The 23,932-nt window shown below is 32.5% G+C and overlaps 1 protein-coding gene across 1 annotated transcript; it reads left to right on the top strand.

Moving 5' to 3' along the window:
- Window positions 1-19,643: 19,643 nt before the first annotated feature.
- On the top strand, window positions 19,644-23,735 carry LOC133694402 (VAN3-binding protein-like). The gene is made up of 7 exons (XM_062115902.1): window positions 19,644-20,051; window positions 20,376-20,489; window positions 21,747-22,179; window positions 22,545-22,769; window positions 22,923-22,972; window positions 23,069-23,126; window positions 23,211-23,735. Exons 1-7 carry the CDS (start codon window positions 19,719-19,721, stop codon window positions 23,426-23,428), a joined length of 1,431 nt encoding a protein of 476 aa, XP_061971886.1. The 5' UTR covers window positions 19,644-19,718; the 3' UTR covers window positions 23,429-23,735.
- The last annotated feature ends 197 nt before the right edge of the window (window positions 23,736-23,932 follow it).

Below are 23,932 nucleotides of genomic sequence, written 5' to 3'. Positions count from 1 at the left end.
CCTTATAACCAGGCTGCAATTTCTTCTTTCTGGGCTTCGTGATCCCATCGTAATTATGAACTAATTAGGGTGTCCAATAAGTTGACCAGATAATCCATCATTGCGAATCCTTTAAAAAAATCCTAACAAGGATATAGCCGTCCTTCTCAAGTTCTCATAATGCAGCACTAATGGTATATAACATGAAGAAAACAAATTGAAATTCTGGACAAGTCCAGCAAATAAAACCACTAATCAAAGAAGAAAATTTGTTCTGATGCCAAATGAAAATTTAAAATAAATGAAATTCAGTTCGTACTCAACTAGTGATATTTAATACCAGTTTTTGTTTTTTGAACCTCGAGTCCATCACAAGTATATATCTGTCAGTTGGTCGGAAAAATAATTCTATTCTTCTGTAGGAATTACATATATATATATATATATATATATATATATATATATATTGGAACTATGATAGAAATACATATATATATAAAAGAGGATCTACGATCAATCTCGTCTTCGTTTTATTATAACATAAGTGTAATTAATAAACTATGTTTTATTTTGAATCAGATTCTTTTCATTTTCTTTGAGGTTAGAAGGCAAAGACCGGCCGCTATAGTGGGCAGATGCACGATGCATATCGTCCCACCATACAACAGATCTGGTCTACAATAAATTAGAAAATTTTCACGTGGTTTCTTTTATTTCTCTATCTTTTTATGCCTCTTTTTCGCTTATATAGTTTAATTTTCTTGAGATGTGATGACACACTTCTACAATTTTTTTTCCTATTATTTTCCACACACTCGATCCTTCAATATCAAATGTCTTAAACACACATCTGGTCATCCCAACTTCGAAGCACACCAATAAGCTTAATCTGGACTGCAAAAAAAATTCATGTGCAGTCCCTTGGCAAGTCTCTTTCAGTTTAACATCGTTGTTGATATTGCAGTATGAGTAGGATGGATGTGTAACACGCGTGTAGTCGAGGTCACTTTTAATTTGGCACATGTTATTGGCTAGCCCTTTTATATAGAGTGCATGATGGGGCATTGCAAAAGCATGTTCAGGATCAATGTAATCAATAGAAAAGAGAGAGTAGCAGCAAAAAGCAGTCAAATGAAAAAAAAAATATAGAGAGAGTGACAAGAAATAAATTAAATGGCCAAGGAGAATTATTTCAGCGATGTGGGTGTAAAGATTAATATCCAATATGATGATTGTTCGTGCTTAATTAGATCGATGATATAATTAAAGAATGGAAATTAAATAAATAAAAGTATATTAAATTAGTTAATGTTCTGCGAGGAATGGTTGCATACACACACCCCAATTATTTAATGAATCACTCTCCTCCCACAAAAGATTTGTGCTAGGTGTACATGTAAGATGAATATCACATATTGAAATGAGAAAAGAGAGGCATTAGCCATTTATTGGAATTGATTTTCATCCTTATATATAAATTCCAACACAAACTCGGATATCAAGCTGGTCGAAGCTTCAACTTGGAATATTGAGTGGCGATTGTTTGCTCCCCCGTAGATGAGCAAGAGAGCTAAACTCTAAGCTTTGAATATTGCATTTAGATTGTTAAATATTCTTGCCGGAGAGGGAGTTGTGTTCGAATGAAATAGGCTCGCATGTGTGAGAGAGACATTTGTGGAGTGCGCACATATGAGTAAAGTACATATCCCACGATGATTATATACAAGATAGACAATCAATAGTTTAACTGATCTAGCGAAATGCAAGTTTAATTCCTATTAAGATATTCCCTGCAGCTTCATTTTTTTTTTTTTTACTATAGGGGTATTTCTAAACTAATTTATAAATCAACCGAGTTTGAAGTGATACATATATATTATTAGTCATTAAGGCAGAGATTCGCTTAAAGAAAGAGAGACAATGCCGATAAGAGGATTATGCCGTGACTCTAGCTAATCAAGACCAGGCCCTTTTGCTTCAAAAAGTGTAGTTTCCACTTATCCTGAAAATTAAGACCACGATAGGTAATCATTTTGTTTTTCTTTTTAATTTGAATATATAGTCCATTAGCATTTAGAAACGAGAGCGAGGAATATATATATATGGGTCACAATTAATTTGAAAATGAGTTTATCTAACGTGTTAATTAATTATCCCCATGGATCATAGGAGGGTAATTATAGGGACATTATACGATTTTATGCTATGTTTGATACTATATCATTTAATAAATCATGTGAGATAATGTATGATAAATTATAATAAATTCATTAAATCATTATAAAATCATAAAGATCTTATAAGATTTTGAACATAAGATATATATATATATATATAACCCTTGTTTTCTATCCAAACTGCCTGCCAGAAAAATGATACATAATTATATATATAAAAAAATTATATGATTATTGTTGTATTGATAGATGAATAATTTTTAAATTCACCCAATTAATTTCTATTTTTTCTTGATTTTTATATTCTCTCTTTGTACATAAAAAAGAGAAAATAATAAAAAAAAAAAAAACATTCGGCTACACAACGGCATATTATGTGTTATCAAGAATGGTGTAAGATAAAATTTAAAGATTAGCTTGGAGACTAATCTACAATAGTATTACTTAGAGAATTTGATTGTTAAGGAATAAAATTGTTATTTAGAAAAGAACTTATTTAATTGTTTCTCCAACATCTTTCATCAGGTTACTATTTGATTGTATATTCTGAATTCAAACTTCATTTATACAGAAAATAATCTCTTAATATCTCCTAATGACATCAAATTATGGCGTAATAAGAAATCTTAAATGGTTTTTTTGTTTTATATTGTATTAGATCAGTTTTTTTTTTAAGTCTGTTATTTTTTTTTCTTTCTTTTTTGTTATGTTCTTATATTTTGCTTTGGTTATTAATTTTATCATCTTTTCAATATACTTTCGATGATTATTTTAAAAAAAAAAAGCACCACCAAGTGCAAAAAAAATAGATTATCAAGTTTCATCATTTTTTTATAATTTTTAAAGATAAATTCGAGTTCTGGCACCCAAGTTAAATTTAGAGAAAGCAACGTACAATATATCTAAAATTAAGCTGACTATATGTGTATTGGCTAGCTCGTAGCTAGGATATGATTACTTATTAGTAGTTCAGCTTCCAAATACATTCTTCCTCGATGGTGGTGGTTGGTGTTTCTATCTTCCATCGTTTTATGCGTGTGGAAAAACCTGCCCAAGTTGAGAACTTCCGGATAAAACTTTCATGCAGTCCTAGATAAAGCCTGCTCGATCCCTTCAAGAAATCTTAATGGGCTATTCTTTTCTTCCAATTAGTTGCTCAAGATCAATTATGTTATGAGAGAATTCCACACATCCTTTACCGAAAGTCCTCCACTTAACCTTGATGATGCAATACAATACCAAAATATTCAAGTCCTTAATTAGTTCTATGAAGAATATTATTAAATTTTGATTGAAGTGAAACAATAATTGAAGGTAAAAAGCTTTCCATTAAGTCGAAATCCACCATCACTAAAGGACATCATTAATGCGCTCAAGTTTGTGATTTGTGCATCTAATATATCCGGTTGGGATTTGTACAAGTGTCGTCACTGCTGAATATTCTGTGAGATATTGGGTAGAAAATCTTCTTGGCTTCCATCTTTAAGTGATTTAATCACCTTTTTTACTTCCATTAAGCATATTAAGGTTGTTCGTGCATCGCATTGAAGGTCTTGGTCTAGTGGTAGGAGGAGCTTGTCTTCTCTTGCTGTTTCTGAGTTCGAGTTTTTATGTGCACGCCTGTTATCCCCGCGGTGCCTTACATATCTACTGGATTTGCAGGGTGTTCAGTGGACCGTGGAATTAATCGTGATGCGCGCAAGTTGATCCAAACACTCATGTAAATCAAAAAAATAAAAAAATAAATAAAAAAAAGGTTGTTCGTGCATCAATTCGCAGCATTTCACAGCTTATGTTTAATTTATTGCAAGTTGCTTGCATTAGCAGTCTATTTTTCCTTTCAAAAGAAGTATCCAAGTGCTGTGTATTGTGTGTGCGCCCTTCTCAGTTCTCACTCATCAACCGTGTATAGTTAATTGTTGAATAATGTAATAGCTGTTTATAATTAGTTTACGCAATAACTTAATTCAGGTTTTATATGTTTGGCTAGGGTTTGGCTTACACGTGATAGGAAATGGGAATGCTACTTTTTAATTCGACATTCTTAATACGATGTAAAGAAAAACCCACCATCTTATTGCTCTAGCTAGTATTTCTTGGTGCACCAAATTCCATTCCCACCTAGTGTTGCTTCGCTCTGGCATGGTGTCCCCATTGCAGGATTTTGTCATTACAGAAGCATAACAATTTCTTAAGGGCCCAGGCAAGTTTTTGACTGGAAAATGATAATGTAAGTACAACGTTTGGAATATCCAAATAATTATGCGTAATGGATCCGATATAGTGATTGATGTCAAAGAACCATCTCAATCCAATAACTTAAACTGTTAGGTGATGATTCAAGATATAATTTATATTATTCTTTAACACACTTCTTCAAGTGAAAGTTCTTTGGACTCAAAACTTGCACAAGTTCACATTACCTTGTGCTTAATTTTTATCAAACAAATGGGGATGGTGAGATTCGAACTCGTGACCGCTTGATCATCAAGACTCTAATATCATGTTAAGGAACCATCTCAACCCGAAGCTTAAGCTATTAGATGAGAATCCAAGATATGATTTATATTATTTTTTAATAATTAAATGCAATTTGTAAGAGTTTTCTTGGCTTTAAGCATAGAATTAGAGCCATTTCTTATTAATAATAGCAGATGATCACGCAAGATAATTTGAGACAAATTCAACCATTCTCTCTCTCTCTCTCTCTGTTTTTTTTTTGTCTTTTCTGTTTGAATGCAAGAAAATGCCTGTATATTGAGGTGATAAACCAGGGTCGCTTTCGAAGTTGGACCAAAGTGGTGGGATTATAGAAGGCAGATGTTGCGTCTAGGAGAACAACAAAAGCAGTTTCTGCTGCATCTCATTCAGTGTCAACAGTCTCCTGCACAATCGAGTAATTCATCTTCAGCATCACTGAGATTTTAATTGATGCAGGCGGAAGCTAAAGCCGATAATAAAATTAAAAAAAAACAAGAATTTTACTAAGTAAAAGTGGCTAGATATGAATTCCAAGTTTGTAAGTTTATTTTCTCTATAATAACAATTCTCAAGTCTCTTTTAAAATTTTTTATGAAGTTTTAAATAGACTAAACACTCTATCTTAACTAGAAAATAAAATAAAAATAAAAAAATACAAAGAAAAAAAACATAAAATCTAAAAATAATAAGAAAAATTATACAAATTGCCACAATCAGGACCTCGGGGTGAGATTTTAAAAATCTGAAGATTCAACAATCAAAGTAGCGATTTCATGTAAAAATTTAAGCGTGATCCAATGATCGGATAAAAAATTATGAATCTTTTAAGTTGCTATTCTGATTTGACACGACCATATATTCTCTTAAGTATAAATATGTCTTATCGGTCTTTAAATATATATGCTAGCTAAACCCTCCATATAATTTGTTTGAGACAGATTTTCATTCGGTTATAACAGATTCATACCTAACTACTTAGAATCATCTATTATCATAAACCCAACTATATTATAAAGTATCTCCCAACTCACTCTGTCATGCTAGGCCTTCAATTCTATGAGACACATCTCCCTTATCACAAGTCCGTAATTGATTGATGAAATTAACAAAATGCAAATTACCAGGTTCATGCAAATTTATAAGTGATTTTATAGGCTGTTATCTGTATTCCATTTCCCTAACCACCCACTTCCAAAACCAGTAATGAAAAGCAATAGTAGTTCAGTGGGCACTTGTATAGGAAATATTTCGATTGATTCTAGCTGGTAGGACCATCAAAATGATTTGAAAGGCTAGTTAATTTTCGCAGACTTAATGATCTCTTTATCTACATTATTGGTTGACTTTTATAAATTTTCAAGGCATTTGGAAGACACCATAAGTGAATCCTCCCAACTGAGAGCACAAGCATCATCTTTTGGGTTGGTGGTTACAGAGAATGTATCTGCATTGACCAATGATATTCATGGTCCTTAAATAACACAGACATTATTCCATCTGAATTATAGTTTAAGTCCTGTTCCTGCTGGGACTTTTACACAGTTTGAAGATCCATTAGCTCTATTATTGAGTTAGCAGGACATGTGTAACATGGCCCACATGAAATGTGGCAGTACTGTTGGTTGCATCATACTGTGATAATTGAACTCTAAACAATGCTCATGGGATAGCAATTGGAAGAACAAACATTGAACCTGTGTCTTGTTCTTGCCAGGTATATGGAAGGAACGGGTAATAGGCCCACAAAAAGGATGATCATTGAAATGGAAACCAGAAAGAGAGCCATGAAAGCGATGGGAGTAGCACAGGTAACACGCAATGTCATTTGGTGTGGACCGAATGGAGTCACGGAATTGGAAAGCTAATTAAACAAGTCTGAGAAACAATCAATGGATGGTGCTAAGGCCATCCTTACAAATTCACCCATAAGGAAAAAAGAGGAGATTCAGGATATTGGAGCTTTCAGAGGTCGAGGTGGGAATATATGGTGCAGATCCTATCCTTATCACTGAATGGACTCATGAAGGTCAGATAGAAAATGAGAATTTGTCCAGGAACAAAAATGCTGGATGAATAATAAAATTATGATGCATTAGAGCCTCTAGACATTCTTGACATGTACTCCAATTTTCTTTTGATTCTATAAAGATTATGTTGGATTGAGCACAGTAGATATGGAACTTGTTCTGTCTCGATCATCTTCGAAGTGAAATCATATTAGTTCTGATGAGGGACGCGTCCCCCTGAGCTAATGGTGCGTCCCCTTGAGCAAACGATGCTCGAACTGGGGATGTTTGGACCGACCTCACCTCTCTACAGTGTGCCCGGACTGACCTTGCCTCCTCGGTGGACTCGGACTCGCCTCTCCTCTCCTCTCCTCTCCTCTCCTCTCCTCTCCTCTCCTCTCCTCAGTGGATTGGCCAAGCGTCTTCTTGGATTAGCCAAGCGTCTCTTAGGACTTTGTGTCCCTCCTTGGCAGATCCACCGCGTGTTCTTCTAGACAGGAGTTTATACCCTCAAACTCAATTACTGAACTAGTGTGCACTACCTTCGATTATCTAGGCGAAAGCGCAAAAAAATCAAGAAGAAGCACGGGAAGATAAATTAAAATAGGGTTAAAAACACACAGATTTCTAAAATTTTATTTTCATTTTTAAAATATTAATATGACTAAGTCTGTCTTTTAAAGAGGTTTACGATATTTTTTAAAGACTAGAAAAAACCCAACTTAAATTAGAAAATAAAATCAAAATCCTAAAACATAAAAGAAAAAAACATAAAATCTAAAATAAAACAACAAATCCTTAAAAATCTAGGAAAAATAATAGAATTGATCGAAACAATATCTTTTAAGCCTAATTTTAGGAGACTAATGGTCCGATATCTGAAAAAATTGGTTCATATTAAAAAACAACTTATAAAATCATATGATAAAATTTGAGTCTGATCAAACGATTGAATCTTCTGATATGATCTGTTTTAATCACTACTCTTGTCTAACGCGATCAAATTTTTTCTTGGAATTAAACTTGTCCCACTGGTATATAAAAGCATTTGATAAGCCATCTATACAATCTATTTAAGAAAAATCCTCATATAACTGCTCAGAAACTTTAATCTCTACAACTCGACCACATCACCCATTCAAACTCAATTTACTCACTAACTATGGAGACAAAACATACATGTAGTAAATATTTGCATGTCCTATTATAATATTGAAACCTATAAAATAGTGTTATAACATGATGAGACACTCTTGTAATATTATCCTCTCCATTTAATAATGAACTACTAGCTTATCTTTATATAAATTGATGTGACATGTGATTATATTAAAAAAATAAAATAAAAAATATTAGTGTTTTACTATGGATTCAATGCACTATGAATTTTTATAGTATAATGATATTTTTATCCTTTACGGTAACAACCAATGAAGTGAAAATTAGAGGGTAAAATGGTCTTTTCACAAGGTTCAATTGGCATTATTAAATTGGTTAGGGGTAAATTGGTCTTCTTATATTTCTTTGTAGCATAGTTAAATGACTTCATTAACCTAAAAGCAAATATAAAATTAAACAGGCACGCGAGGAATTTTTAGTATTTTCATCATGTTTTCTTGTTATAATCAAGTGCATTGAGGGACAATTTGGTATTTCAATAAATATATTATTATTAAAAAAATAAAGCCCGACCATTTTGAGCAGCGTGTGTGGCATTCCCTGACGATGTTTAAATCTCTTTGGTGACCCCTCCATTCGGGGGCATCGTGTGTAGGAAATGAACATTTGAGTTTGTCCTAACAATCTTTTCTTTTTCTATTTCTTTCTCTCTATCTTCCTTGATTTCCACACCAGGCCTTTCAAGTTTTTCAAAGCAGCCATTCAATTTTATTTTGCTTTGAATTTGTCTCTATTCTTTGATTATATTTGGTCCTCATTCTTTTTATTGTTGTTTTTTTATCATTTTCTTGATTTATTTTATTTTTCAATCTCATTCCTTATTATATTATTACATTTAATTTTTATATCAGATTTGATCTTCATTCTTTTGATTACTATTTTTTTGTTTTTATCATTTTCTTGACTTATTTTATTTTTCAATTTCATTCCCTCATTGTTTTATTTCATTTAATTTTTATGTCAAATTTGGTCCTCATTCTTTTGATTATTATTATTTTTTTAATTTTGGATGATTGAAAGTTTTTCTTCATGATTTTTACAGGTTTGCATTTTATAGGATAACCTGATTTCATGACTTAGATCACAAGATTTTAATATTAACCTGATTTGACTTTGGTCCCTTTTTAGGTTCTTTTGTAAAAAAAAAATTTAATTCATCCTTCGATAGGTTATTGGTTCTTCAACTTCATGATTTTTGTCGCTTTTCTTTCTATTAGGTTATCCCGATCTCATATTTTGGATCGTGAGTTAGTCGAGTTAACCCCGGTTGACTTGTGGTTTTTTTTTCAGCTGTCTTTTATTATTTAGTTTGTTTAAGAGTTGATCTCTATTATTTTATTTATTTATTTTTGTATGGGGTTATTTAAACCTCATAAAAAAGCGCGAATTTAGCATGTTGACTAGAGTCAGTTTTTTAAAAAAAAATTGATTTTTTTCGATTCTTTTTTCAATGTTTTATTTGTAGGTAATTGAGCTTCGGATTTGTTTTTTTTTTTATGAAGTTATCCTGTCCTCATTTAATTTTTATTTTGTTATTAAATAAAATTATTAACATCTTTTAAGAATAGAGAAGATTTTTTTATGATATTGGCAAGGATTGATTTTTTTTTATTAAATCATTGTTGTTTTTTTTGTTGTTTTTTTATCGCTGGCTTTTTTATAATCATATTATTAAATTAATTAAGTTTATTGATCCTATTTGAATCAATGATCTAGGTTCCAAATTTTTCTTGCTTTTTAAAAACTATATATTATCATTATATGGGTATCTTATTTTCATGTTAGAAAATTTAACCCAACCGACGACGTAATGTAAACACATATTATCTCTTCTTCAACCTCTAATCATCTCTTACATGTTCTTTACAAACACACCAGCACAACCTCAAAAACTTCCCTCTTATATTTATGCACATTTAAGTATTGGAGGGTACTTTAAACTGAAGAAAACTTATTTTGCAACCACTATATATATATGGAGCGCAATTCTAGCAGTTTCAATCTCCTAATCCCTCATCAGCCTTGTAAGAACTGTGGTCTTTGAGGTTTTCTTCAAACCTCAACATAAAAACTGCTGCATCCGATTTCTTGGTATCAATTATGCTTTTTAGTATTCATATTAATATTAAACGACTGAAGAATCATAGCAGGATATACGTTTTTTTTAACTGATTTTCAACTTACATTTTCTTAAAAACTTCGAAGACACATAAAGACAGAACAAATCAAAATATGGGATAGGATAAAGAGGAACAATACAGAATATAGAAACTAGAGTTTTCAAAGGGAAGATATGAGAAGGACAAAGTGAAAGAAACAACCACTTCTACTGGTTATAACACAGCACATGATCTTGCAAGACCTTTTCTCCATCACTTAAAACTCTCCACATATCAACTACCATCCATCCTCCATTCCCTTTTGATCATTAATTTGCTGCTAGAAAGAAAGATGCTTAGTTTTTTGTCCTTCTATGAAGAACTTTTCCAACCCCTCCTTTCCTCGCATCCCTAATCAGATTTGAACTCTCAACTCCTGTTAATTCTGATTCGGACTGTCCCACCATAAACCATCATGAACATGAAGTATATGCAAATGGTAAAGTGGGTTGGATATTGGTGGTCCAAAAATGAAAGCATGCTTGTGGATCTTGTGTAGAGGTATCAATTCCAACTCTTAATCCATGCCTACTTTAGCACACCACATGTCACCGATCGTATTTTGTTGACCCTACCTCAAAATATATGATTTTCACCACTCGTGATATAACGTTGTGGGCAGGAATGAAGGGTCCTAATTCTGTGTCTACTTGGTGTATAACAAGCCATGGTTGAGCAGTTGCAAGTGGCACACATTGGTGGTTTTCATGGCATTTTGTGTAGGTACTTCCATAATCAGGCAACACAAATCAAAATCAAACGAAACATAGATACATGGAAATTGAAAATAAAAAACGTATGCTTTTAGATACATGAAACTTGGAAATTTTGCAATTTACAAGAGTCACGTGTGAATCCACCTGTTGTCATTGGCTCAAATTCTGCCTCCTGTATGAATTAGAGAAGTGAATCGCCTTATCAGGAATGCTGCGTAAAGTCTGTTAAAGCTATTAGGTGTCTGCGTAAATGCTTTTGAATGCCTTCTCAATTTCTTTCTTTTCTTGTGGAAGAATCAATCAATTTATTTCTTTAGTGGCCATTGTTTCCACATTAATTTCTTTGAGCTCAACCCTTGATATGCTTCTATTTTCAATCAAGCCCTCCTTTCTTACAAGTATATCTAGCTATTGCTTTCTCCTAGAGTACAACACAATAAACGAAGGGCTCCTGAAATCAGGCACAAGATAACTACTACTAAAAGGAGAGAATATTTAAAAGTAAGGGATCCCCAGTAGAATATTATTAGTAAATGAGAAAGGAAAGGAAACACAAGGAGGAGAGATGGGCGTGTATGATGTGAATGGGACATTTGATGGACAAGTTCATACAAGGGAGGAAGAAATGAGAGGTTGCGTTTCTAGGTGGACAACTCCTCATTTAAGACTTGGAATCGCATGTAAGCCCTAGTTCAAATCCTGAGAAAAATGAGATGGAATCTAGGGATAACAAGGTTTCCTCCATGGTGTAGCAAAAAAAAAAGCATGCTATTTATTTAGAAGCGTCTGTGAATTAAAATTTTTGAATTGAAAATGTTTAATAAGCTAGAGAGTGATATAATAATTATTCATATAGTATCAAAACTTTAATTATTGAACTGTTTACTTCAACAACAGGATGATCATCATAGTTTTGCTGATGAGAAAATGAAATGTGTTGAAGCTCAGTACTTCAATCCTCTACGTAGCAGCCCGTGCATCACCGACCTGCCTAACCCATTTACAAAGTTCTGGGCCTGCTTGCAGAGTAGGCTGTAGGTCATGCCCTCCATTATTTCTCTTTAAGGACCACAAGGATGACCTATCTTCAATCTAGAGTTGACCTTTCTAGACAGTAGACACCCTAGTGTTCGATTTATCTCCAAAACCTACTCGAAGCCTGTTTGAGATCGTGAGTGAAGAAGGTTTAAAGTGTTTTTTTATTTAAAAATATATTAAAATATTTATTTTTAAAAAAATTATTTTTAATATCATAACATAAAAAAAATAAAAAAATATATATAAAAAATTATTTAAAAAAATTCAAAACTTTTAAAAATATGATTTAAACCAAGTTTCTAACCATCCACTTAAAAAACTAGCCTCTCGGCCGACTCTAGTTTGCAGTACAATATAGATGGGGAGAGCTTGAAGATAAGTATGGTCTGCCTTCTCCCGTAACTTTTAAAACATGTTTAGGAATATGGTTCAAACTATATTTTTAAAAAATTTAAATTTTTTTATTAAAATTTAATGTAATTTATATGCTTTGAATCGTTTTAACATGCTAATATTAAAAATAATTTTTTAAAAATAAAAGAAATTATTAACATATATTTTAACATAAAAATTTATTTAAAAAACAACCACTACCTAGCACCCACTTACTTGCCACCATGGAACCTCAAAGAAAGGAAATTGGCCATACCCTTAGTGGTGTTCTAGAGGTTTCCATGAATGTGTCCGATCCAAAACAAAACAGAAGGTATTCTCAAATAAATAATTTAATTTAAAAATTTAAAATATAAGATGGTGCTAAAAATATAATTTATATTATTTTATAATATATATTTTTAAATATACATGTACATAATATTTTGTATTTAATTTTTAACAAATAAATAAAAATAATAATTTTTGAATTCATTATTCTTAAATATTTTGTGAAAGATCACATTTTTACGAGCTTTCAACTTGTGTCATGATGGCGTCTCTCTCTCTTCATGTCTTTTCCCCCTTCAAGTTTACAGTAGGATTTATAGTAGCTGTTCAAAGAAGAAGAGAATTAATAGAGGACATTTGGGCCTTTTGTTAAAGCCCATTTTCATTTGGATCAAATAGGCCTTTTATGCGATAAGGCTCGAATTGCAATTAAGGAAATGGGCCTTTAGATTTGGAATGATAAAACGACAGGTGAAGCACCCTCTCCTGCTTTCTGTTTCAGCTTCAGGCAGTTCCCATCAAGAATAAATAAATAGATAAATAAATAAAACAGTGAAAAAACAACGACTAACCCCCCCCCTCCTGTTTGTTTTCATATTCTTTTACCTCTCTTTTGTTAATCCAAGATTTAATTTAGCTTGGGTTTCATTTTATCGGAAACGGGTCGATTGATAGTTCTATAATTCAATAAAAATTGTATGATTTTTTTAAAAAAATTAAAATGTCATTTTAATTATTTTTTAAAAATATTGACATTTCAATAAAAAAAATAAAATAGAGAATAAATGTAAAAAAAAAAGATAAAAAAAAATATTTTAAAGAGGTAAAGTTTTTTTATTCATCTTTGTTAACGGTAATAGTAATTACTTTTCAAAGTGTTTTTTATTTAGAAATATATTAAAATAATAAATATATATTTTTTAAATTTTATTTTTAATATCAACACAATATACTAAAATGATCCAAAATTATAAAAAAAAAATTAATTTAAAAATCATGCAATCAAAACTGTCCTTATTCAGACAAGCATTCAGGTAAGGGAATCGGCATATATCTTAATTCTTATCGAGAGGGAAGCCTTTTTGTATGCTACAAAATCTAAGAATTTGTATATTCATTATGTTTTTTTTAGCGAGTAATGAATATACAGATAAAAAAAATTAGATAAATATACCGCGCTACACTATATATCATATTAAATTTTTTCTACTATCAAAAAATATGTTAAAACAATGATAGCATTTTTAAAAAGAGCAAAATTTTTTTGAAACTTGGATCATTAATTTGAATAGATTTAATAAGCTCGATTAATTTAATAATATAATTATACAAAAGTAAACAACAATAAAAAAAGACAATGACTAATTGGAAAAAATGAATTCTTATCAATATTATAAAAAAAAATACCCTCTAAATTTTCTTAAAAGATCTAAACGATTTTGTATGATATCAAAACAAAAATTAAATAAAAATGAGATAACTTCATAAAAAAAAAAAACGAAAAACCTTAGACTTAATTACCAACAAATTAAACGTTAAAGAATAAATTGAAAAGAAAATAAATTTTAAAAAAAGACAAAAAAAAATTACTCTAGCTAGTATGCCAAACTTGCAGCCCTCTTGTGGGGTCAAAATAATCTCATAAAAAAACAAATAAAACAATGGTGGTCAACTTTAAAACAAACTAGAAAATGAAAGGTAAAACTAAAAAAATCAATTAATTTTTTTTTGAAAAAAAAAACATGAGTCAATCGAAGTTAACTCGACTAACTCTCGCTCTAAGATATGAGATTGTGATAATATCATAGAAAGAAGAGCAACAAAAATCTCTAAATTAAAGACTCAATAACTTATTATCGAATGATGAAATTAAAAAAAAATTGAATTCAAATTGAGTCAACTTTCAAAACCGATGACTCGAGTCATTAGACTAAGTTCCCTAATAGAAGGCAAACTCATAAAAATCATGAAGAAAAATTCTCAATTATCCAAAATAAAAAAAACAAATAAAAATCAAAAGAATGAGGATCAAATATGATATAAAAATAATATAATATAATATAATAAGGGATGGAATGAAAAAATGAAATAAAATAAATCAAGAAAAAAATAAAAAAAAATAGTAATCAAAAGAATGAGAATCAAATTTGATAGATGAAAAAATTGAAGAGTCATTAAAAATAAGATTCTAATTTTATAAATTATTTCAAATAAAATAAAAGGTAATCAAAAGAATAACAAACAAATTCAAAGAAAAACCAAATTGAAGGGTTAGTATAAAAAACTAGAGGGTTTGGCACGTGAATCATTGTAGAAAGAGAAGAAAAAAATGTTGACGGCAAACCATCATACACGCACCTCCCAAGCATATAGGGGATGTTGAGCACTTTTCAATGTTGCCCTAAAATTCATTGTTTGAAAAATAAGTAATTGTACACGAGTCACTCAAAAAGTGCAAGAACCACTAATACAATGTCGCATGCATTGCACATGTCAACCATTTGTTTTTTAAATACACACACAAATACTGAATTTCTTCTCCGTGCACTTGATTATTACAAAAACAAATCATAAGGAAAATTAAAAAAAAAAACTCCTAAAGCTAGTTTGTTAATTTTACTTTAAGAGGTATTTTAGTAATTGTTTATTTTGAAAAAAAATGAAAACACTAAAAAGTCCCCGATTCTAATTTAAATTATTTTATTTTTAAGAATAATTAAGTCATTTTAATATGCTAAAAATGGTGAGGAGACCAATTTACCCCCAACTAATTTGATGATATCAAATAAACCTCATGAAAAAACTATTTTGCCACCAAATCTTCACTTCATTGGCTGTTATTCATTAAATCTCATTGTTTTAATCCATAGTAAAATGTGAGTGTGCGTACAATGAAAGGCTAGGCTCTTTAGTTTCTTTTATATATATTTGTTTGTTAAAAAATAGTTTCTTGAATCAAATATGAGTTGTAACTCATTATTGTGACTAATAACAATTATCTTTGCTATTTTTCAATTCATTATTTATTTTTAATCAAAAAAGGTTGTAACTCATTATTTATTTGTTTAATTTTATTTATTAAAATTCACTTAAAATAAAAATTTTAATGCTTGCTTTCATATGAATTATATGTCATTGTCTTATACCTTTCTTTTTTTACAACTATAGATATGTGGTAGTTTGGTCTTTGTGAGTGTCATGACATTATAGATTGTGAGGAGTTATTATGTTTGGTTAGATGGTTGTTGTTAATCTATTTTAGCAAGGCTGTATTTATTTTTTTAGAAATGTTGTGACATTAAGCTGCTGATGCTTCCATTACTTTGTGATGATGTTCTAAAAAATCCAATTAGCTTAAGGATAGGGCTTCCGGATTGGATAATCGGTTAATCAATTGGTCTTAGAGATCCCATTCATTCTCCCTGGCTAAGGTGGTTGATAGCTTATACTTGGTGTTTGTTCGGCCAAGATGGATAGTGTCTGTAAAAGGTTTCTTATGATAGAGGTAGAGATTCTCTAATGGTAAAGTCAATAACTTAATAGAGAGAGAAAGTGCAATAATATTCTAAAGAGAGATACTCTAAAATATATATGCAGTAGAGAATGAAGAGATTGTGAACCTTTATTCTAAAGGTCTCATTGTGTATTTATAGCCCATGAGTCTTGTCATTTGATGATGATAATGATCTAAAGTGTAATTTTACCCTTGTGATATTTCAAATTGTATTTTGCTCAAAATAATATGTATTAGATCGGTATAAAATACTGAAAGACCCGTATAGGGTCCCAGAAAAATTTAGTGGCGACTGTTGGGCTCGGGTAAGGTGCTTGGACTCAAACATGTTAGGTTCAGGCATGACAGCTTTAGCCCATGAGAGGTGAAAGTGGATTCGGGCGCGCAACTTGGACCCAAACACGTTGAGCTCATGTATGACATCCTGAGCCCATGAAAGGTGAAAATGTGTTCGGGCGCGCTACCTGGACCCATACATGCTGCCCTCGAGCGTGACAGCTCGAGCCCAGTAGAGGTGAAAGTGGATCCGAATGCGTTGTCTAAACTCAAACATGTTGGGCTCGGGCGTGATAACCCGAGATTATTGTGAAAGTAGGTGCAGGTGCAATGTCTAAACCCAAACATGTTGGGCTCGAGCATGACAGCCCGAGGCCACAGGGAGTGAAAATAGGAGCAGTTGCTTATAGATTAGCTCTTCTACCTAGTTTTTCATTTGTACATTCGATATTTCATATATCTATGCTTCATAAGTATATCTATGCTTCATAAGTATATTTCAAATATATATTGGAGTCACAAACAATTGAATTTCAGAAAGATATGTCATATGAATTTCAATCCAAAATAATTATGGATTAACAAATTTAAAAACTTTGATCTAGAAATACTATTTCAGTGAAAGTAATTTGGTAAGGTCATCCAAGTGAAGAAGCAACATGGAAACTCAAGAAGAAGATGTATAATAAATATTTTTATTTGGTTGATCAAGCTAGTAAGTATTCTAATTAAATTTCAGAATGAATTTATTTTAACAGGAAAGGCAATTTGATGGTCATAAGTCATTTTAAGTGTTAGCCCATATATTATTATTATTATTATTATAATTATTATCAGTCCATAGACTCAAGCCCAAATTACATATATCTTTTCTAGCCTTGTGGATGTGTGATTCCAATAAACATAAATATTCTAACTCCTTCGTTTTACACTACTTTTTCTATCTCTTTTTCTTTTTTGCAAGTCTTTTTAGGAACCTTAGCTTATAAATTGAACATTCAACTCCTTTTTCATGAGTAAGTTTTCTTTAGCTTTATCTAAGTGTTTGTAATGTTGTCTTCCGTCTTCTCTTTACAATAAGTTACTTAAAATATTAGGGTTTATGTGTTAGTTGATATATGTTATGGGTTTATTTGAATTGATTCATGTGTATGTGTGTGTATTTGTTTGTTTAATTGATACACTTTGATGCATTTTAAATAACACCTTAAGAAATTTTAGTACTAAAAAGAACGTAGAAAATCAGTATTGAAATTCTAAAAAATATGTGTTGAATTCAAAGATGACAAAATTATAGTTTAGAACTTAATTCTAAAAACAAAATTTAAAAAAATCCTCCAAGATCTTTTTGCCAATTTTTATCTTTTGGATACAAGGATAATATAGATATTTACCATACAAAAAGTAGAAAATGGCAAGATCATAATTTAGCCATAAGGAGAAAAGGACACATTTTGAAATAACAGAACATTAATTAACGTGAGTTGAATGTAAAATACTTTGAACATCTTGAAAAGGTTGGTGCGTACGCAAACAAAAAATAAATTAAGATTTATATAGTCAATGGAAAAAATATTAAAAGTTGCTGTAATTACTTATTCTTTGTTATGGTAACGTTGCCCAAAATCTTTGGGGTAAAGAAATACTATCCTGGGCTGGGGCCGTGGTTTTCGCACATGAAAGGTACCCCTTAAAAGAAATAAAGGGAGGGGATGGGCTTGAAAATCTAATTTCCTGTAAAATTAAAAAGAATTAGACGTCTGAGTAAATGAGCTTTGAATGTAGTATAAAGCTAGATTAACCTTTGAAATACGTGTGAAATGCAGGGGAAAAGCTAAAGGAGGATAGGGTGGCTGTGATCATAAATTCATAATAATGTGGCCAAAGGAATAAAGCGCGTCTCTTTCTTCAGTGGAGGTCAGTGACCGAGAATCGGTAGAGAAGCCTTTTATAAAAGAGAAAGCCGGTTTTTTTCTTCTTTCTGATTTTGAGCTTTCGATTTCGATCCGAGAAAATTAAAAAAAAAAAAAAAAAAAACCACAGACACAGGCCTTTGCAAGAAGCTGAGATCAAAAGAGAAATGATGACGTAGGTAGGCACGCGCATTTTGGCTCAAGTCTCTCTTCTCTTCGGTGAGCAGGGCGGCAGCTTTGTGTCTAAGCCCGGAGAGGCAAGACTGTGCACCGAAATTTGTTTGGACCTCTAAGCTTGTCGGCCTGGGATGTTGCCAAGACCTCAAGGAGACCCGCCCAAGGAGCATATATGATCACATTGGTCACCATCAAACGTGCTCCTTAACCTCTCCCCCTTCTGCCCATCTTCAGAACTCTCAGGGAGTCCCCATCTCCGAACTTTGAATACAGAATCTGTTTGTATCGAAGACCCGCATTTCCAATCCTTTTATTTAAAAATATATAAAGATAATATATTTTTTTTAAAATTATTTTTATACATCAAAATAATATAAAAATACTAAAAAAATATTAATTTAAAGTAAAGAAAAAAATAAAAAAAATTAATTTCTTTTTAAAAAATTTAAAACAAACAAATAGGTTTGATTGCGGTTGCGTTTTTTTTATTTGTTTTTATGTTAAATTATTTTTTATATTTTTAAATGTTTTGATAAACTGATGTATAAAATAAATTTTAAATAATAATAATAAATTATTTTAATATATTTTTAAATAAAAAATATTTTTAAAAATAATCTCGAGAATACCGATTGTAACACTATTTAAAAAGCAACATTCCTTCATCCATCACAAAGTTCAAAGCTTTTTAATGCGTGAACGTGATAGATGTTTTAGATGTTTTTGAAATAATAAGCATATTTTATTGCAATTTTGGTATTATAATGAGAAATATTTTCTAGAAGTTCTTTTCATTAAAATTATTTTAAAATAAAAATTTTTATGTATTTATATTTTAATTATCAATATATCAACAAAAACATTAAAATATATCAATTTTATATTTTTTATAGCAAAAATACTTTTAAACACAATCAAACATGATTGAAAGAGATTATCTAATAAACACTTAATAATTGTTACAATTAACCATTAAGGTTATGTTTAGCAATTTAGTTAGATATGATTAAAACTATATTTTTGACTAAATTAGAATTTTAAAGGTGTTTTGTTAATCAATATATAAATACAATTTTATATTTACATCATTAAAATATCTATTAATATTTGGTTATAAAAAAAATTATGATTTATAATTTTTAAAAATTAAAATAGTAAAAGGTATCGCAAACAATCTAGATAATTAGCTCAACCAATCATGGAGGAGTGATGGAGGTCCCGCAAGTGAGCTCCAATGATCATGCCACGTGAAAAACTTTATTTACTGTGGACCAGACATTACCATAAACTTACAAAAAGCAACTAGGGAGATATAGACCATAGCCTCCCTTTGGTATAAAGCATCTGTCCCCTAAGCCCCTACCACCTTTGCTGCTCAAAATAAGTAATACTAGCTGCTAGTTCAAAACCACAGACTCTCTTCTTGACTCCACAGCCATTATGGAAGAGATCCCTCTTATCAACCTTCGCAGGCCAGATTACAGCCCACTCTGCAGCAATATTCCGCTGCCAGAGAGCCCAAAACTTCCAATGGAGTTCTTGTCAAGGTCATGGAGTGTCTCGGCTCTTGAAGTCTCAAAATCTCTCTCCTGCATGGCCTCTAACAAGTCTGCAAGTAGCTCTAGTTGTACCACTGCTTCTTCTATACCTGAAGATGTCAATGGTGAGATGACCGAGGAGATTGTGCAAACCAATCCGTCTGCTAATTATCAGTTTTCTTTTGCTTCTTCCGCCACTTCCCAGCTTTTACTCGAGCGTATCATGTCACAATCAGTAAGTCCATATGATAACAGCCTTCAAAATTTGAGAGTTTCGACCTGCAATTTCTTTTGCTTTAGCCCCGTTTAGGAACGCCGGCTCAAACTGTGTTTCATATAAATTTGAAAAAAAAATCGTGTTTTTAAATTCATTTTTTTATACTTTTAAGATTATTTTAATGCGTTAATATAAAAAATAAATTTTAAAAAATAAAAAAATATTTAAAAACAATCTCTGCAATAATTCCAAAAGCTACAAGGACACGCCTTCTTCTTTTATGTTCCTCTGACATTATTTAATGTTCATGATTTTACAATTAAGTTATTTTTTATGTTGTAGGAAGTGTCACCGTTGGCTTCAGGGAGGCTCTCTCACAGCAGTGGACCTTTAAACTTAACAGAATCAGACAGCCCCCCAATTTCACCCTCTGATGATTTTGAAGACATTGTTAAGGTTTTGTATACATGTTTCTTCCTTAAAGATATTCCATGTTATTCCATATTTTCCAAATTTTAAGCAGGGATACGGAGGTTAATGAGAGGTCAGTGAGCTGTAGTTTATGTGATATCAACCTCTCCTCCTCTAAAAAATTCTCGAGTTTTATAATCAGAAGAAAAAAAAGGTAGAGGAAGAAGGCATCGATAACAAGCAGACCAACTTCACAGCTTTCTCTGACCCTGTCTACTACCTATAACGCCTAGATCTTTTTCGTGTCCCAGCACTTTAGTTGACAGGGTTACTGAAGACACAGAGAGACGCCTTCGTCTTGTTCCAATGACACTTTTTTTTCCTTGATATATTTTTGAGGCGTCTCGTCGACTAGGTTGAATTTATGGTCTTCCCTGGTAATCTGAAAGAGAGAAAACATAAAAAAGAAAAAGGCTGCCACCTGAGGTGAGCTGTTACTCATTAGCAGTCATGGGCACGATTATCTGCTGTGTCCATGGACTCCATTCCCACATTTGAGTGTGGCAGACTCTAGTGATATTTTTGTTTTTTCTTAACCATTGAAGTTAATATGTTCTTAGTCATGATTATGTTTTTCTTAACATACATGATTTTTCTTCTTGGTTCCTTACCCTTGCATATGAACACCATCAGGGCATGATTCTTTTGAAAAGCTTTTCACCTTGTCCTTTGAATCGGTTGAATTCGTAGAAAAGGAAAAAAACTCTGAAGACCTATCCAGGTAGTCAAAAAAGTACCCGCAAACTTCCAAAATTTCCCATCAAGAGAATTGATGCCTTTGTAAAAACTAGGCAGGTTGATTGAAGGAGTGGGGTCAGAAAGCAAATTAAGTTGAAATTGGACTCGTCATGTTTCCCAACAAATTTTGCTTGTCTTGCTTATTTGAAGCAAGCTGTGACTTGGACATGCTGCGAAGTTGAGTACTTTTATTTTACTTCTAGAATACGTAAGCAATTCCTGTTTATTTGTGATTTCGAGGCATGAATTTTGTGACCATAGTCACATTTTTCCTGTTTAAGGACACTGACAAAAGAAATGTAGGATCTATATAGTCTGATCCTTCTAATCTTTCACCATTTATCCTAAAGAATCACCCATTCAGATGGAACTGTATATTTCATTTTGTTTCCTCAAGGAAATGAACAGAAATTAGTGTGTTTTAAGCTGGCATGCATGACTTATAACCTCTCTAGTTGTACATGCACTTTTGTTGCTGATGATACCATTACGTTCTCCGTGCAGTATTTTCGTTCTCACAACTCCTTAAACCCCCTATTCAATGGCGGCCGTGCCAGTGCTGGGCCTGGCAGCGGTGCTCCTCCGAGTGGATCCAAGACAGTTGGGAGGTGGTTGAAGGACAGAAAAGAGAAAAAGAAAGAAGAAACTAGAGCCCAGAATGCACAGCTCCATGCAGCTGTTTCAGTTGCTGCGGTGGCTTCTGCCATAGCAGCCATTGCAGCAGCCACAGCTTCTGCTTCAGCAGCACGAAGGAATGAGCAATTGGCCAGGACGGACATGGCTGTGGCATCTGCGGCTACATTGGTGGCTGCTCAGTGTGTGGAGGCTGCTGAGGCTATGGGCGCTGAGCGTGACCATCTTGCTTCAGTAGTGAGCTCTGCTGTGAATGTTCATTCACATGATGATATCACCACTCTTACAGCAGCTGCAGCTACTGGTAATGACGTTCGCTTTTATGTATACGAGAAATTTTTGAAGATATGTCTGCAAACTGTCAATTTCTAGCGCACATCTTGTCAGTAAAAAAATTATGATAGTTCAGCGAAGTTTTACTTAACCGGCCGTTTGGTCAGCTGGGTAAATCTATTTTTAGATGTTTAGACTTGCTTGAGGATTATCCTTTAGAAGCTACTTTGGTATGGAAATGTGATAAAATTCGGGGAGTCTCAATGATTTTTATGACAGAAGTTTATGAACCTGATGGCCATCAAATACTGTTACAGTTTATACAGTCCCTTAATCTTAAAGCACTTCCGGGTGAAAATAGGCATTCAAGGATGGTTATTTTCCTTTATCGTGCAGCTCTACGTGGGGCAGCAACCTTGAAGGCAAGAGCATTAAAGGATGTTTTGAATGTTGCAGCGGCAATACCTATAGAGAGATGCACTGGAATCTGTGGTGCAGGAAATAATGGACATCATAACCGAAGCTACAGCGGTGAGCTTGTCAATGGAGAGAATTTTTTGGGTGCTTGTAGCGTAGAATTTCTTGCCAGGGGCAGTGAGCTTCTCAAACGCACCCGCCAAGGTAAATTTATAATCATCAACATTTTTCTCTAATATTGCTGGTTTTATCACCTCAAAACTGAATATTAAATCATCAACTCCGATTGCATTTCTATATTTTATATCCTTTCTTGGAGAAAACAAAATAAAACAGTTAACATTACTGTCATTGCAGGTGATCTGCACTGGAAAATTGTCTCTGTATACTTACACAGGACAGGCCAGGTGAGGTTTCTCATTGAAGTGTTTTGTTTAAAAATCTTTATTAATTACTTTCCGATTCCCACCTGTTTCACTTGAAATGATGTTGTCTCAATGTAGGTGATGCTAAAGATGAAGAGCAGACATGTTGCAGGGACTATCACCAAAAAGAAAAAAAGTAACCTGCTACCCTTTCTGCCAATTACATAGGACCACAAATTGTAGTTCTAATAATCATACTGATATGTCTTGTGAGATGCAGATATTGTGTTGGAGGTTTGCAAGGATATGCCAGCATGGCCAGGGAGACACTTGTTAGAGGGTGGAGATCATCGTCGATACTTCGGACTGAAAACACTAGCTAGAGGCATCGTGGAGTTTGAGTGCAAGAACCAGAGGGAACACGATATCTGGACTCAAGGTGTTTCGAGGCTTCTCTCTACTGTATCCCAAAGAAAAAACAGAATTCTTCAATTTTAGAGTTCCACTATAACTAAAGGCAATAAGTTTGTTTTTTTGACTAATTTGCTAGGCTTCTGAACATAGTGGAACTGTTGTTGGTTTTATCCTTCTCGGAAATATAAATGGAGAGGTGTGGAGTGTAGGAATTAAAGAGGTTTCCTCTGGGAACTAGAAATGAACGTAAGGAGAGAAAGAAAGAAAAGGAACATGTGCATGCTTTCTGTCTTCAGTTCGACAGAAGCAAAGGAAGCAGAGGTATTGTAGTAAAAAGCATGTTGAAGGAGAATTTGACTTCAAATATTAGATGGTGTTATTTAACTGAAAATCGTGGTTTGCCTAATTTCTTTCGTTAAATTTTGCTAGGCAATTTTCTTTCCTTGTGGTGCATTTCTTATTGGAATCGGTACTGGAAAGCTCTTCTGCAACATCATACATGAGTTCTGGAAAAATTGGATTACCTCACGGTGTGAAAATTAATTGATGGATGCTAATGACTTTCCATGAGTTGGATTCCCTTTTCTG

The sequence above is a fragment of the Populus nigra genome, chromosome 5 (assembly GCF_951802175.1).
Source record: "Populus nigra chromosome 5, ddPopNigr1.1, whole genome shotgun sequence".
In the NCBI taxonomy this organism is placed as follows: Eukaryota; Viridiplantae; Streptophyta; class Magnoliopsida; order Malpighiales; family Salicaceae; genus Populus; species Populus nigra.
The sequence above is the reverse complement of the archived record's forward strand: the minus strand, read 5'-3'. Positions and strand labels throughout refer to the sequence as shown.